At 42.8% G+C, this 17,560-nt stretch overlaps 1 protein-coding gene across 1 annotated transcript in view; it reads left to right on the forward strand.

The window, feature by feature from the left end:
* Nucleotides 1-1,148: 1,148 nt before the first annotated feature.
* The window catches only part of SNX31 (sorting nexin 31), a 66,414-nt gene continuing 50,002 nt past the window's right edge, over nt 1,149-17,560 (forward strand). Inside the window, exons 1-4 of the mRNA XM_012762028.2 lie at nt 1,149-1,214; nt 1,315-1,389; nt 12,649-12,763; nt 16,839-16,903. Coding sequence (XP_012617482.2) covers nt 1,149-1,214; nt 1,315-1,389; nt 12,649-12,763; nt 16,839-16,903 — 321 coding nt within the window. The remainder of the gene's footprint in view (nt 1,215-1,314; nt 1,390-12,648; nt 12,764-16,838; nt 16,904-17,560) is intronic.

Genomic DNA, 17,560 nt, shown 5'->3' on the forward strand with positions numbered 1-17,560 from the left:
CCCAGCTCGCAGGTTACTGTGAGAATTAAATGGCATGGTGTACTCCAGGGTCTGGCCCACAGCAAACTTGCGGGAAACACCAGGTGTGCGGCAAGTGTTGGTTCTCCTTCCCCGTCTCAGGTGCCCGTTTCAGGCACTCAGCTCTTACCCCGGCGGCGATGGGCATTTTAAAGGACTTTCAATGATTCTGGTTAAATCCTGTGGTTAAATACTCAGACCTAGGGAAAAAATGCTCTGTGCCCTTGGAGAAATTCCTCCACTCCCTAGGCCTGTTTTGTCCTTGGTAGAATGTCTCTCTGATGTTTACCTGGAAGAGTTCTGTGCGGGTTAAAGGAGAGGAGGAAGAATGAGCCCAGGGCCTGCCGCGGGACCTCCGTTGGTGACTCTGCTGCTCTCTCCACCAGCGACCACGACAAGGCAGGAGGAATTCTATTTTGGTTTAAGTGACACAAGAGAATTAGAAGGATTATTTTCCACGGGAACTAAAAATGAGAGACTGTCGAAAGAACCTGGGACAGGTAGTCCAGAGAAGAAAGTGTTTGCGTGAGCCCTGCTAACTTGGTGCCCGCACCTTTTTGAAACCAGGGCTTCTCAGAGACGGAGACAGACACAAGCCACTTCCATTTTTTGAGGTTTCTGGTATAGGGGAAGGGAGAAAAAGGCTTAAAAAATACTAAAGCAGGGTTACATATACTGCAGCATATCTTAAGTGTATTAAGTATTAACATTTAACAACTGTTAACACAAAAAAACTGAACCTAATATAACCGTGCTAGTCATAGGGTAATTACTAGATTTATGTTTGTGGGGTTTTTTCATCTTAATTCATAGTGCACTGCGGCATTGTCGGCAGGTAATGGGACGCAAACTTTTTTCAAGCCCCTCAGGGCACCTACTTGGAGAAAATGCCAACAGTGGACGCTGTGGGGCGGAAGGGGGGGGTGGGCCCTGGATGCGCCCCGCCCCCATCTGGCTCTGCCCCGAGCAGCGGCTGGACGGGGCGGGGACGCAGGGGGCGGGGCGGGGGGCCCAGTGCCCGCCCTGGGCGGGGGCAGCCCAGCTGCGTCCGCGGCCGCCCAGCTCAGAGCCGCAGACAGCTCGGCAGCCAGCCGCAGGTCTCAGGTCGGGCTCCCGCCGCTGCTCCAGCCATGAAGATGCACTTCTGCATCCCGGTGTCCCAGCAGCGGCCCGACGCGCTGGGGGGCCGCTACGTGGTGCGCCTGGGGCTGGGTCGGGCTGCACAGGGAGGGGGCCGGCGGCAATGCTCAGGGGCTCCCTGGGCTGACCCGGGGCCGGGTGTCTGTGTGTTGGCAGCTGTACTCCGTGTACCTGGACGGGTTCCTTTTCTGCAAGGTGCGCTACAGCCAGCTACACGGTTGGAACGAACAGGTGAGCGAGTCGGAGACGGGTACGAGCCTGTGCACCTGAAGCAGGTGGGGAAAAGTGTGCCAAGGCCCCGGGTGGTGTGACTCTGGGAAGACACTGGACCTTTCAGAGCCTCAGCTTCTCATTTGTGAGACGGGGTCCTGGCAAGGATTAATTGTGAATTGCTTGTCCTACAGCTCCACGAATACTCCCTGCTGCTCCTAATCACCCTATGGCTGTGAGATGGGGGAGAGCGCGGACGATTCTCCCGACCCCTTTCCAGCCTGACCATCCCCGCCAGCCCCCTGGCAGGACGCTGGGGCTATGGAGGGCTCCGTTTCAGTGCCCAGTGTTCCCCAGGACGATGTCCTTCTTCAAGATAGGCAAACCAAGTCTAGACCAAGGTGCAGAGTCATAGGAATCTCATGCAGGGGTAGTTCATCTCCTTTCTGCCCCACCTTGGTGGCTCATGCCTGTAATCCCAGCATTTAAGGAGGCCAGGGAGGGAGGATCACTTTAGGCCGAGAGTTCCAGACCAGCGTGGTCAACATGTGAGACCCCATCTCTACAAAAAATAATTTTAAAAATAACTGGACATGATGGCTTGAACCTGTAGTTCCAGCTACTGGGGGAGCCGAAGCAGGAGGATTGCTTGAGTCTGGGAGGTCGAGGCTGCAGTGCTGCCGTGAGCTACATTAGCACCAGTGCACTGTCTGGGCAACAGAGTGAGACCCTCTCTAAGTTTAAAAAAACAAAAGAGATAATCTCCTTTCTCTCTAGAGTTTCTTAAGCATACCCCTTTTAAAAAGATGTGTCTCTACTTTTGTTTTCAAATGGCCTTGTTCATAGGCTTCAAATACTGGGAACCCAGGAAACAGATGACTTATCAAGTTAAGAGGCCGCTTCCCACCATAGTTTCTCACCCTGATGTCTGGACAGTATTTTCTCTGGGAGGGAGACTGATTTATTAGTCTACTCTAATGGGTTTTATAGTCCTTCTAAGGAGGGGTTATAAGCCTTCAAAATGAGTCAGAGGAGTAAATGGAAGTTTGGAAATAAACTTGACCTTCCTTCCCCTCCTCTATGAATTGTTGCCTTTTCTTTTTCCTCTTTTTTCTTTTCTTTGCTTTTCTTTTTTCTTTTCATTTCCTTTCATTTCTAGATTCTGAAGAGCACATGACTAAAGTGAAATAGAAAAGTGTAGAGACAACAGAAAAACCTTGCCCAGAGGCAACAGCTATTAACATTCTCTGTGAGAGTCCTTTCTGTCTGGGTTTCTAGTGAGGACATAACACTGCGGTTCATTTAACCATCTTCTGTTGACGGACAGCTCGGTTCCATTTTTCTGCGACTGAAATGGTCACTGGAGTGAGCCTCCTTGCTCATATGTCATAGCGCATTGGAAAAGTCCACTTCAAGGTATGATTAGGTATCTTTGGCATCCACAAGAAAGCAGTTGTAATGTGGTTACTATTAATTTGCGTGGTCATGTCTGTATTACCAGTGCCTGCAGCCCAGTAGGTCCTCAGGCATGACTGTCAAATGAGTGAATGAAGAGGCGCATGGATTCAGACTTCCGAAAGGCAAGCAATTACTTGTGAGGAAAACATACCTGGGGCGTTGTGCAGACAGCAGAGGCAGGTGGGGGTGGAGGAGTCTCGAAGGACGAGAAGGGATGGCTGTTTTAGGCATTTGGAGGCAGAAGTCAGGGTACCATCTCCCACCCTCATCTGTCCTCCTGCAGTGGGAGGTGGGAAAGGGGAGGTAGCATCTCCAGGTGCGAAGCAGGAGGCAGCAGCGGGCTGGGGCAGACCCCTGCTTCCTGGCTGGTTGCCTCACCTCTCCTCTGGCCAATTGTCTCACCAGAAGTAATAAGCAAGTAGGTCGTTGTGGATGTCAGCCTCACAGCATGCTTGTGAAGGCCAGGGACCAGTTTCTCTGGGAGTCTGGCACATAATACATTCTCAGTAAACGTTCGCTGACTCACAGGCTTCAAGAATCCCTGAATCTGGCCCCTTTCACTAACAGACTCAGGAAAAGGCTTATTTTTAGGAATACAGACTAATCAAATCCTAGCAGGTCCAGAATCAGAGACATAAAGTGAGTAAGCTTTTATTCTTGATCTTCTATTTGAGAAGAAAGTGTTTGTTATTCACTACAGGGGCCCTTAAATATTGAATTACTACAGTTGGGTCCCCCAATGGGGTATACAATAGATTTTAATAAATACTTCCTATTTTTCCCAGATTTTTCTAAATCCTAAAGTGGAAAGATTTCTTCATCCAGTTTCCAACTTCATTACACCTTATGTTTATCATTTCCCCCCTTTTCATATGAAAGAAACTATTTAGATCTTGGGTGGCTACTAGTATTATTAATTTAAAATAGTAACTAGCAAGCAGTTACCATGTGCTAAGATTGGTGCCAAACACTTTACAGGTAATAGCTTCATTTTTACAATCGTTTTATGAGCTAGGATTATAATTAGCCCCATCTAACAGATGAAGAAACTGAGGCACAATTTTTCCAAAGTCATACTGTTAGTGTTGGAGCCAGGATTTGATCTCCAGAGCCTGATCTGACCCATTACATTATGTGATTTCTTACTAAAGTTGATGAAGTAAATTGTATCAGTAAAACAATTGTCAAATGATCGAGTCCTAAACTAACATGTTTTTACTATATCTTGGAATAATGTAATAAAAGTTCCCCATTTTAGGGTTTCCGTGTGGTGAATTTTGGTAAATGTATGCCATTACCACCACTGCAATCAATGGGAAAAGTTCTTTCACTCTAAAAGTCTCCTTGTCATTTTTGCCCTTGCTCCCCACCAGCCACCCCTGGTCCCAGGCAACCAACATCTACTTTCTGTCATGAGAGTTCCAGGCACAGGACTTTGTTCCAGCTGCCCAGCAAGCCCCTGTAAGTTCGTTAGTGCAATTGCCATTGCCACTTTCATTTTATAGATACAGAGTCTGAGTAAGGTTGCCAGATTAAGCAAATAAAAATACAGGTTCCCAGTTAAGTTTGATTTCAAGTGAACCTAGTTTTTTACTATAAGTATTTTCATGCACTATTTGTGACTTACCTAGCTGGGCAGCCTGAATTTACCTGGCTATCCTAAGTTTAAGACTGAAGGGTAGGTGACCTATCCCAGCCTCTTCTCAGCTAGTTTTTATTTTTCCCATTCAATGAGGGGTGTGAAATGGCTCAGAATTCTTAACCTGATTTAATACAAAGCACTTTTAAAAAATGGAAACAATACAAAGGTCCCATCTGTGTGTGTGTGTGTGTGTGTGTGTGTGTGTGTGTGTGTGTGTGTGTTTGATGAGTATAAGTTTATCTCCAGTTTATTTCCTGGCAAGGTCTGTATCCTGATAGAATAGTTTTCATCCTATAGAGTTAACTGGTTTATTCATTTACTTAAGAAATATGTACTAAGTTTCTATTATATGCCATGCAATTGCATTCTGTTAAACTAGGTGCAGACAATGACTTTAGCATGTGTGATGTTTGGTTTTAAGAATCGGATTTATGTTTTGGATATTGGATAACTCTGAGGTTGAGGAGTAGCACCTGGGCATATGAGGTGGCCCCTGGTCCATCTCAGCCAGGTATGTGGAAACCTAATAATGCACAAGGACCAATCTTGGGGAAGAGACGTACATGTCTGCGTGAGGTCAGCTGTGACCTGCACCTCTGTTGTCATCATCCTGTCCCCGGATTAGACTCCCTTGAGGTCTGGCAGCTCGCCCTGTGCTGCTGAATGCTGCCCATCTTTTGGACGTGCCTATTGACCCACCCAAATTCTTTCTGTGCCTGCAGATGAATAAAACCAGTTTGATGCATACCCCTGCCCTTGCCTGCACCAACCCGTACAAACCGATTTAAAGATATCTCTGGGAGAAATATTTAATCAGCTCATTTTGGCCAGGTGTTACAGATGAGGCCATTTGCTTGTCTCTTTGCATTCTGCCAGCATCAGACATGGTGTTGTAAACCAGCGGATCAAGGGGACTCAGACACCAGAATCTAATAAGCCAAATTAGTTTATTAGTTTACCTGTGCAGGGGCTGTCACCACTCCATGCAAGGAGGGAGAAACAGCCCCAAACAAAGCCTTTGCGGTTTTCTTATACCTTAGGGGCTGGCGGCTCTGCAAGCGAGCAATCACAGAAGCAGAACTTTGCTGTTAGTCGTTAATCAAGCAAACAATGGAAAGGTACATTGAGGGACAAGGGACTTTTCCTGGAACAGGACCTCTCTATTCTTTTTGGGAACAGGCCTCCTCCACTCCCTCCTCCCTCCTCTGGGAACTTCCAGTAATAGTTAGAGTAAGACTGACTCCATTTTAGATTTACAGGAGCCATCTTTAGTCTATCGACTTCAATGGCAGTGAGGACATGTGGGGAAACCCTGCAGAGGACACTTCGGCAGGAGGGGGGCTGTACGATCTGGTGCACACTGGTTCAGCTCTCCCTGCCCGGTGCTGGCCCAACCTGGCTCCTTCCCCTCTGCTCTAACCAATCTCCTCTTTCCCCAGTCACACCTCCTGTTCCTGTCGGCTGGCCCCCTCATCCCTCAACCTGGCTCATTTCTTCTGCCTGGGAAGACTCCTGCTTTCTGTCTACCTTGTCAGGGACATTTCTCAAAACCCACCTAAGCCCCACCTCCAGGAAGTCACCCCTGATTACATCAGATGCCTTTCCCTGGTACCTGTGCCACTTTGTGTTTAGAGCTTGTCATGTTCCTCTTTGTGTGTGTATATTTTGTCTCCTCTGATTATTTAGTAGCAAAACCAAACATTTGAATGAAGGAACAAATGAAGGCTGTGAGTTTAGAATACCCAGCACGGAATTCTGCTGCGGTAGTTGCTCCATAGAGATTTGGCGGAAAAGATGATGATGATGGCGGTGGTGATGATGACAAGCGAAAAGACTGAGTCCAAGTTCTTCCCCTCATTAGCTTGTAGGACTAGTTTTAAGTCACTTCATTTCTCTGAGTCTCAGCGTACTCCTGTGTCAAGGTGGAAGGATGACAGTATTTATGGTGATGATGATCCTTCTACCTCAAAGGGCTATTTTGAGAAGCAAATGGGACAATATACAAGCTCCAGGCCACAGTTCAGACCCATTTGAGCTGTGTCCCTTTATCCCGTGAATCTGGGTTTTCAATTGCGAGGGACTTGAAGAGGCGGGATGAATTAGAAGCAGGCTGCAGGAAGGACACCGGTTGAGTCTGCAATTCTACTTGTCCCTGACCATCACCACTCTGGGATGGATAGGTGTGGGGGGCTGTGAGTGCCGTGAGGTGGGGAAAGGAGGTGACATTTTCACCTGGCTCATAAAGTCCTCTTCTTGTTACAAGGCCAGAACCGCACAATGGGCAAGTTGGTGCAAGAGACTGTTCTAGTATCTGATCATAGTCTTAAAACAAAATAAAACGCAACACCCTAAACAAAACAAAAAACACCTCATAATAAAAGAGCAGAAGAGATGCGTTTTCCTTTTGATCTCTTTAAGTAGTTTTTTTGAAAGAGAGATTGGGCTGAACTCTAGTACCAGATAATTCTCAGTACACCAGCGGTCTTGGTCGCTGAACTGCGTGCTGCCTGAGACCCATAGAAAAGGTTCTGTTTTGGTGGAGTTGAACTTGTGGAGGTGACGGTTGACTTTTGGCAGACTTAACTACTCAGTTTACTATATGTTTGTTTATCTTCCTCCTTACACCAGTATTCAGAGAAGGGGGGGAGATTCCTTGAGAAGTCAGTTCAGGTTGCAAAACCTGTGGGGAGAGTTTTGCTCTGTGATAGGTATTAGAACCTTAATCCTTGTTGACTTTTCCCTGGCTCTTGGCCTCGGGGCTTCCCCGAGATGTTCCCCTGCAGGTGGATAAAGCAGGCAGCCTGTTGACTAAAGGCTGCTATGATTGGAAGCAATTTGGGAGCATCTGTGACATTTATGAACACATGCCAAAGAAGACAACTGCATTTTAAAGATCACTTAATCAGTTAATCAAGAAATAATTGCATGCAAGGAAGACAAACTCCTGCTTCTATTTAATGGAATTAGCAGCGATGGGGTGCATAAATCCCAGGTTGTTTGAGCAACTCTGCCTGGGCTGATACTCCAACTGGGATGCCTTTTGACAGTCTCTGGCATGGCAGAAATATTTTCTTAGGTTTAAAAGAAACAGAATTGTTGCTATAATATTTTATACTGGGTTTAGAGGAGAGGTTGCAAACTTACAGGGGTCAGGCAAGTAATTCATGACTTTTTTTTTTTTATTTACAAAATCAGTTTTAGGTCATGATTTTCTTCTTATTATTTTTTGTTTTCAAAATCAGTTTTAGGTCATGAAGTCAGGCAAATAAGTGAGATGAGGAGCAGGAGGATAGTGGGGCTCAGGGGAACTGCTTATGCCTTCCCTAACAGATTGTTGCATGAGGGAGTGTGAACCCATCCATTCCAGATCTTTAGATTTTTTTCAAGAGAAGCCAGAACATCAGGGTTTTTAAAAAAAATAAACTTTATTTTTTAGGGGAATAGTTTTAGTTCACAAGAAAAGATAGTACAGAGAATTCCCACATAGTCCACGCCCTGTTTCTTCTATTATTAAGATTTTCTATTAGTGTGGTACATTTGTTATAGTTAATGAATCAGTACTGATACTTTTTTATTATTAAACAATTTTTTTTTTTTTGTAGAGACAAGGTCTTGCTATGTTGCCCAGGCTGGTGTCAAACTCCTGGCCTCAAGCAATCCTCCCACCTCAGCCTTCCAAAGCACTGGGAATACAGGTGTGACCCACCGCACCCAGCCTCAGTATTGATACATTATTATCATTAACTATGGTTCATAGTTTATTCAGACTCCCTTAGTTTTTTACCTAGTGTATTGTTTCTGTTCGAGGATCCTAGCCAGGGTACAATATTACATTTAGCGGTCACGTCTCCGGAGTCTCCTGTTGACTGTGACAGTTTCTTAGCCTTTCCTTATTTTTAATGACCTTGACAGTTTTGAGAAGTACTGTTCAGATATTTTGTAGGATGTCCCTCTGTTGGAATTTGTCTTATGCTTTTCACATGATTGGACAGGAATTATGGGATGAAGGTAAAGTGCCATTCTAATCACATCATATGAAGGGTACCTGCCACCAACCTGTAGACTTATCATTCTAGACGTTGGCCTCCATCACCTGGCTGAAGTAGTGTTTTTCAGGTTTTTCTACTGTAAAGTTATTATTTCCTCCCCTCCATAGCGCCCCCTTTGGAGGGAAGTCGCTATGTGCAGCCCACACTTTTAAGGAGTGGAGATTTAGGCTCCCCCTCCCTGAGGAATGAGTATCTACATACGTTACCTGCTGTTCTTCTGCACAGGAGATTAGTCTCTTCTTTCCTACTTATCTTTCAATAATGATTATATCTGTAAAGACTGATGGATATTTACTTTATATTCTGGGTTATACTTCAACGCTACTTTATTTTGCTGTTCAAACTGTTCCATCTTTGGCCCTTGGGAGCTCTTTCAGTTTGCTTCCATGTCTCTGTGACATTTTCCCGTTGTTGTTTTTTGTTGTTGTTGTTGTTTTGAGCACTTCCTTACTTCCTGGAGCCACAAGATGCTCCAGGCTCATCTCGTATATTTCCTGCCTCAGTCCTGGAATCAGCCATTTCTCCACAGATCCCTGGTTGCTCCTATTGTAGGACTGTGTTAGAAACCAGGCACTGGGCTCGAGGTGTGCTCATCACTACTGCAGTGTTGCTGCTTCTATATCCCCTCAGCCGACAGGGCAAGGAAATATATGTGTGTATACTAATGCATGCTTGTAGGCATATTGGTAAATACTTCTGTGTATAACCATCTGTGTCTCTATTAAGGTAAACATGAGGTCATGTTAATGTATGTAACTCCAGTGCATTGCTACATGGATCATTCTAGCCTCTTTCCAGTATCTGTAAACTCCCACTACAGTGGGAGTGAGAAACCCGACTGCCACTGTCTGCCATTCATTTACTTAATTGTTCAATTCTATATGCATTTGTAAGAGTGTTAGAATTGTTGATTCCCATGCTCCCAAGGGGAACAACTTTATCAACTAGAGTACAGTGCTTATGCCTTTAGTTTTACAGACTCCTCTCATTTCCAAAGTTACTTAAGGTCAGCACCTTTTTTCCTCATGCTTTTCAGTGAGGTGGCTTCATATATTTGTAATATAGTTTTGTAACATTCTGTGTTCTATCCTGGGATTCCCCCAACCTCTTAAATTATTTTTTTTAATATTTGCATATTTTAAGCTTCTGTTGTAAAGTTCAATGGGTTTTGATTAATGCATAGTGTTATGACCCGCAATGATAGTTTCATATAGAATAGTTTTATTGCCCTAAAAAATTTCATGTGCTTCACTTATTCAATATCTTTCTACCCCCAGATCCTGGTGGCTGTTGATCTTTTTAAAAAGTCTAAGAATCATATAATTGAAGTCATACAGTATGTAGCTTTTTCAGACTGGTTTCTTTCACTTAGTAATATGAGTTTAAAGTTCATTCATGTCTTTCTGTGATTTGATAGCTCATTTCCTTTTATTGCTGAATCATATTCCATTGTATGACTATATCACAGTTTGTTTATCCATCCACATATTGAAGGAAATTTTTGTTGCTTTCAGTTTGGGGGGTTATGAATAAAGCTGCTATAAACCTTCACATGCAGGTTTTTGTGTGGACATACTTTTCAAATCAGTTGGCTAAATACTTATTGCTGTATTACATAGTAAGATTATGGTTAGCTTTGTAGGAAACTGCCAAATTATTTTCCAAAATGGCTATAATATTTTGTATTCCCTCCACAACATAAATTTTTAAAACTTTATATCACAAAAACAAGTGTTGGCATCAAATTCAAATTCTCTAAAAGTCAAATAAATAACAGCCATGTGAAATGCATCAGGAAGCTGTATTTGCCCACAGGCAGGCAGTTAATAACCTTTCTAGATGTTAAACCAATACTGCCCAATAGAACTATCTGTGCTGTCAGAAATACTGCATATCTGCTTAGTCCAATCCAATAGCAACTTGCAACATTTCACATGGCTATTGAGCACTAGAAATGTGGCTCATGAGACTCAAGGACTGAATTTTAAATTTTTATTTTAATTAAGTTTAAACTTACTCACAGGTGGCTAATGGCCACCATCTCGCATGGTGCAGTTCTAGGTCATTATAAGGATTTTTGCTTTTACTTGAGTGAGATGGGAAGCCACAGAGCACTTTGAGCAGGGCAGTGCGATGATCTGACTCAACTTTTTTTGAATAAAGTATTATTGCCTTAGATGCTGTGTTAGGATTAGACTGAAGGAGACAAAGGTGGAGGCAGAGAGATTTGTTGGAAGTCAACTGCAATAATCTAGAAAAGAGATGACAGTGCAGGCTGGGCATGGTGGCTCACGCCTGTAATCCTAGCACTTGGGAGTCCGAGGCGGGCAGATTGCTTGAGGTCAGGAGTTCGAAACCAGCCTGAGCAAGAGTAAGACCCCCCATCTCTACTATAAAGAGAAAGAAAATTAATTGGCCAACTAATATATAGAGAAGAAATTAGCCGGGCATGGTGGCGAATGCCTGTAGTCCCAGCTACTTGGGAGGCTGAGGCAGGAGGATTGCTTGAGCCCAGGAGTTTGAAGTTGCTGTGAGCTAGGCTGACGCCAAGGCGCTCACTGTAGCCTGGGCAACAAAGCTCAAAAAAAAAAAAAAAAAAAAAAAAAAAGAGATGACTGTGGTTTGGCCCAGGGTAATGGTAGTAGGGGTGGAGAGAAGTGGTCAGATTATGGATGTACTTTAAAGTTAGGGCCTATATAAGGTAAATATTTGCCAAATATACTGTATTTGTGATGAAGGTCATAGAATTAAAATTCTTGTCTGTTTGCGGCCTCATGTCTCTTAGACCTGCTTTCATTTTTTTTAAGCCCCTAATAAGATTTCAACCTTCCTGCTCTGAAGGTTGCATGTTAAAGCCTGACTGGGTTTCTAAGTGGTTTCCTTTCTCCTACCTTAAAGAGCATAATGCTATTACCTTCAAGCTGCCACTGCAAGTGTAGGGCTGGAAAAAAGAAGACAGGGTGTTGGTTCTTACTTTAAAAATTATTTTTTATACATCCACTGTTTAGGTTCCATAAAAATAATTACCACCATGGTCATGGATCATGTCTGGGTGGGAGGGAAGGGCCTGACCTGGTTTCTATAGGGATCATATGTCAGCATTATAGGAATCCTGTAATCAGCACTGGCCAGTAGAAGTATGTGAGCCACCTATATAATTTAAAATTTTCTAGTAGCCACATTAAAAAGAGTAAAAAGAAACAGATGGAGGTCAGGCGCAGTGGCTCACTCCTGGAGAATTACTCCTGTAGCACTCTGGAAGGCCAAGGTAGGAGGATTGCTTGTAGGCCAGGAGTTCAAGACCAGCCTGAGCAAGAGCAAGACCCCCCCCCCCCATCTCTACAAAAATAATAGAAAAATTAGCTGGGCATAGTGGTGCACACCTGTAATCCCAGCTACTGGAAAGGCTGAAGCAGCAGGATCTCTTGAGCCTGAGAGTTTGAGATTCCAGTGTGCTACTGCAATCTAGCCAGGGTGACAGAGCAAGACCTTGTCTCAAAAAAAAAAGATGGAATTAATTTTAGTATATTTTATTTAATTCAGTATATCTAAAATATTGTTTTGGCATGTAATCAATATAAAAATTATCAGTGAGATATTTCACATTCTCTTTTCTTTGAAATCTGGAGTGTATTTTATGCCTATAACACATCTCAATTCAGACTAGCCACATTTTAAGTGCTTATTAGCCACAGGTGGCTAAAGGCTACTGTATTAGCATAACTGTTAACATTTGTCAAGTTCAGATTTGGTGGAGGTGGGGTTGAGGAATCAAATTCCTAATTATCATCATTGATATCAGATATTATTATAGAATGAATTAAGGGAATAGTGTTTTATATGAGTGGGATAGTCATGTAAAACAAATGAAAAATAAAAATACATCCCAATGCTACCAAACTTAGGCTGGAGTTATCAGTCTGTGGTATGTCTCATCTCCAGAACATATACTGAAATATTATAAATTCCTTCTTAAGAAAATAAAATTATCCTCTTTTCCTCCTTTTTATCACCAGGAAGGGTTAAATAAAGTGCTAGGATGAGACTTGCCCGAAGAGGAGGCTTTAGTAGCTCATCAACCTTGAATTGGAGGCTCACTTGCCTTAACTGTGTGTTTCCTGTATCTCTCAGCTGAGACGGGTCTTTGGCAATTGCCTGCCACCCTTTCCACCGAAGTACTATCTGGCAATGACCACAGCCATGGCTGATGAGAGGAGGAACCAGTTGGAACAATATTTGCAAAATCGTATGTATTTGGATTTCTTTTGCATGTTTATTATAAGTTACACAACACAAAATTCACCTGCTCAAAGTGTACAAATCAATGCTTTTTACTAATTTATGTAGTTTTGCAACCATCACCATAATCTAATTTTCAAGTGTCGTCTTCACCCCATTAAAAAACCTTGTACCTATTAGCAGTCACTCCCTATTCTCCTCCCCGACCAGGCCCTGGGAACCACTACTCTAATTTCTATCTGTAAAGATTTGCCTATTCTGGATATTTCATATATATGAAATCCTATAATATGTGTTCTTTGTCTTTGGTTTTAGAAATGCTTTGTTTAGATTCACCCTCGGGTGCTGAATTTTGGCTTTGATTGTGGAAGTCAAAGAAATGTTATCTGGATTAAGAGTGAACAAAGGAGTGAGATGAACAGCTCTCAGGAGCTACCAGAGGTCTTTGTTAGTGCTGGAGATGGTACCTCATCTCGGTGCTGACCAGGGAGCCGCGCTAAGGCACCGAGGATGCTCGGCGTCCTGCCCTGCCCTCCGTGCGGCTTGCAGTGCAACAGCCTCGCCCATGGCCTGGGTCCTGAAAATCTGTGCTCAGCAAAACTATGGTTGCCAAGATTAGGCTCTCAGGGAAAAGAGGGGGTTGAGGGAAAATAGCAAATCTGAAAATTAAATGCTTTAAAAGTTTTTAAAATCAGAAAAGTTTATATACATAATGTTTTAAAAAATATAAATTGTACAAAAGAATATACATTGGACACTGATACTTGCACAAAAAAGAGAGAAAAAAAGAAAAAAGAGAGAAAAAAGAAAAGAAAAAAAGAGAAAAATTTTTAAAAAAATATTAAATAAATAAAAATATAAAAATAAAAAAGAATATACAGTGAAAGGTCGTTTCCCTTCCGCCCCAGCCCCCCAGGCGGTTTGTGTATTCCCCAGAGGCAACCTGTGTGCACGCTAGTGTGTACGTAGATCCCTTTTTTTTTTTTATTTTTTTTTTATTTTTTTTTTTATTTTTTTTTTTTAATTTTGGCATATTATGGGGGTACAGATTTTAAGGTTTCAATAAATGCCCATTTCCCCCCCTCCCCCCAAAAGTCTGAGTCTCCATCATGACCATCCCCCAGATGGTGCACATCTCCGTAGATCCCTTTTTAACACAAATTGAAGTTGACATATTTTTCTCCACCTGGTTTTTTTTTTTTAAACTTTTTATTCTGAAAGTTTGATTGACAGAAAAGTTTCAAACATTATGCAAAGAATTTTTGTATGCTCTTCCCTCAGATTTCCTGAATGTTAGCATTTTACACTTGCTCTATCATTTCCTTTCTTGTGTGTATGTATATATTATGAATGTGTGTATATATATATGATTTTTTAAAAAATACTTGGGTGTTACACACCTAGGCCATTTTATCCTTACATACTTCTCTGTGTATTTCCTAAGATCAAGGATACTCTCTTATATAATCACAGTATAGTTATCAAAATCAGGAAGTCAACATTGATACAATAATGTTATCTAGAGGCCTTAATTCAAACTTCACTGACTATCACACTAATGTCCTTCATAGCAAAAGAAAAAAGTTTTTTCTTCTGTATGTTGACTTTTTCCTCTTAAAAAAAAATATATATTAGAGATTATTCTATATCAGCAATTATACATTTATCTCACTATTTTTCATGGCTGCATATTTTTTTAAACATAGTCGGTAAAAATTCTAGAAGCCATCTATTTCCCAATCGTTTCTTTTAATGGAGACTATATCTCATTTTAGACTTGTTGGACAAGCTCTTTCAAGCTCAAAATGTAGTATCTTTTAAATTTTCATTCTCTCTTGGTTTGTTTTCTCATGTCTCAGCAAAATCCTCCTTTAATACCTGGCCTTTTCACAAATGATCACAGAGCTTAAAGGATCACTTTTCCAGGCCTGGTCTTTATCCATATCATCAGGATGTCTTGTGTACCCTCTTGGACAAGGTCAAGTAAAGAGATAATAGTATAGTTTAGCATCAGGGCTGAGAGCACAGGCCCTAGAATCAGAGCTGGAGTCAAATCCCACTTTTGCTCCTCACTGGCTTATCCTAAGTGGGTAATGGAGGAAATTCAGCTTAGGCAGAATAACATACAGCAACTCCCTTTCATTTGTTGATCTGAACAACCACCGGACACTTGCCCCAGGCTGAGACTTTGCTAAGTACATTTGTTTTGCACATCACTTATTCTGATTATATACATGGAAATATTTTTATGCCTGCATGTATGCATTTGACTGAGTAGAAAAGCTCTGAAAGGATTGAAGTTGTACAATAATACACTATTGAACTGGATCCTTATTGAGGGGAGGAATGATACCTCAATCAGATGTGCAAAAAACTAGAACACATTTCATTTACACAGGGCTTCAAGTCTGTTGATGTATTTACTGGTCTATTCAACCCGAGAATGGCCCTAGAGTCTTCTGTTGTGTAGTGGTTCAATTTTCACATACACTTAGTGGTGGACATATACGCATACTTTCTTTTTCTTTGAAAAGTTTGTTATTGAGGTATGATCTTGGGCAAGATGCTTACCTACTCTAAGCCTCGGTAAGATACTTATCTGCTCTGAGCCTCGGTAAGATACTTATCTGCTCTGAGCCTCGGTTTCTTTATCTGTAAAATATCTACCTCGGGGTTTGCCAGGAAGATTAAATGAGCTATGATATACAAAGTCCTGAGCCCAGTACCTGGAACTTAATACACCGCCCCATCACCAAGATTCCCTGCTCTCGAATGTAAAGTGAGTTTGCCTACATGCCACATACATGGCAGAGAATAAAGCAAGGGCTTTTCCCCCCTGAAGTCTACCCCACAGAAAGAGGGAATGCCCTTTATAAAGAGTTTCTCATGGCGCAGACACTTTCTCTCTTAGTTTATTTTGGAAAACATGGCATTGTTTGGGAAAGGTGGAAGCTGTGAGTAGTGATAGTTTTGAATGCTGGCAGAGGTTATTTGAGGAAATCAATAAGACAACAGCAAAAAGAAAAGAAGAAAGAAAGAAATGCAACAGCATTTAGTAGGCATGTGAGTTAAGCTAAAGTGCGGGGGTCTAGGAGAGGACCCGTGGGAAGAGGGGTGACACAGGCTGGGCGGTGACCTGTGAGTGTGCAGTTGTCACAAGGGTGTGTCTGCCTCTCTGCTCCGGCCACAGCGCCTGGCTGTTGGGGTCGGGAGCTTTAAAACTAAAGACAAAAATATTTTTGTAAGTACAGAAGAATGAAACACTTTAGATCTCTCTGCCCTGAGAAAAATGGCTATGTGACTGTCAGTGAAATCAAAGCGAGTCTTAAATGGGAGACCGAGTGAGCGCGGCAAGTGCCGGAACACCTGCTGGAGGAAGGGCTGGCCTGGCTGGACTTGCAGGCCCCAGGGGAGGCCACTACTGGCTGCCAGCTCTCTTCACCGACTTCTACTCCCAGGAGATCACAGTGAAGAGGCAGAGAAGCCCTCCCCTGAGAGTGCGGAAGGGCACGCAGCAGGCAGGGACAAGAGGGAGGACCTCTTGGTGAATAAACCTGGACGATTTTGTTTAAAAAAAAAAAAAAATTAGAAAAAAAAATCTCTCTGCCTTATCATTGCTTTTTTTTTTTTTTTTTTTTTTTTTTTTTTGGTAACCTCTTGAGAGCACCTGTCATTCAAAGACAGGTGCTTTCAATTGATGTTTGTCAGTTGATTTAAATTGTTTAAATTACCGTGCATCTTGCTAAGCTGGGAGTCCAGACACAAGTTTTAAGATGTTTTTGCTTCTTCCTATTAACTTTGTTATCCTGATAAGGCAGCAAGCTGGGTGCTGAGCAGCCAGGGTATGCAGGAATAAGGGGACACTCCCCAGCACACTGGAGTGGGCTGTCATGGGCTCACGTTGTTGTCAAGGCTGCCTGGAGGAAGCGTGCTTTGTGCATTTTTCTCTGAGAGGCCACAACCTCCATTGCCTTTTGGGATGCGACAGGCAAGGCGTGGAGGGATCTCTGGAGGACAGGGCAATGAATAGGCTAGGCTCAGCCCAGCTTGCGCTAACCCAGCTTGTTGTCCTTGTTTTTCAGTAACCTCGGACCCAAACGTGTTGGGAAGTGACGTCTTCGTTGAGTTTTTAAAATTAGCACAGCTGGTAAGCTTGCCCTTCTTTGCCGAGGCCGCTACTCCTCTGCAGGACGTGTCCCTTTGTTGATCACATGTGCGTGCACAAGCACAGGTATGTGCTGTGGCCATCAGCCCCGCAGAGCCCGGGCTCGGGTAAAATACATCCATTTCAAGTAGATCAAAGGGTGGTTCCTATTTTGTTCATTTGGAGGTTTAGATTCTAGATGGAAAATGAAGTATGTCACCTGACCTTTGGCTCATTTTATTAGGCAGATATCTTTTTGTATAGCTTAAGAATCATATGTCTCAAAACTGGCCATGAGGAAGAGAATTTGTGAATATGTAACAGTAAAAGAACTGCAGCTCTTCTTGCTAAAGGATCGATCCCGTGACAAGTCTGTTATCTTGTTTCTGTAGCTGAGATTTCCAAGTGTGACATGGTGAAGACATCAGAACTCTGGGCCATACACAGCTATTACTTGTATGTTCTCTGCTCCTAACTTTATCCTAAGTGGGTAATGGAGGAAATTCAGCTTAGGCAGAATAACATACAGCAACTCCCTTTCATTTGTTGATCTGAACAACCACCGGACACTTGCCCCAGGCTGAGACTTTGCTAAGTACATTTGTTTTGCACATCACTTATTCTGATTATATACATGGAAATATTTTTATGCCTGCATGT

This window comes from Microcebus murinus, chromosome 7, assembly GCF_040939455.1.
Source record: "Microcebus murinus isolate Inina chromosome 7, M.murinus_Inina_mat1.0, whole genome shotgun sequence".
In the NCBI taxonomy this organism is placed as follows: domain Eukaryota; kingdom Metazoa; phylum Chordata; class Mammalia; order Primates; family Cheirogaleidae; genus Microcebus; species Microcebus murinus.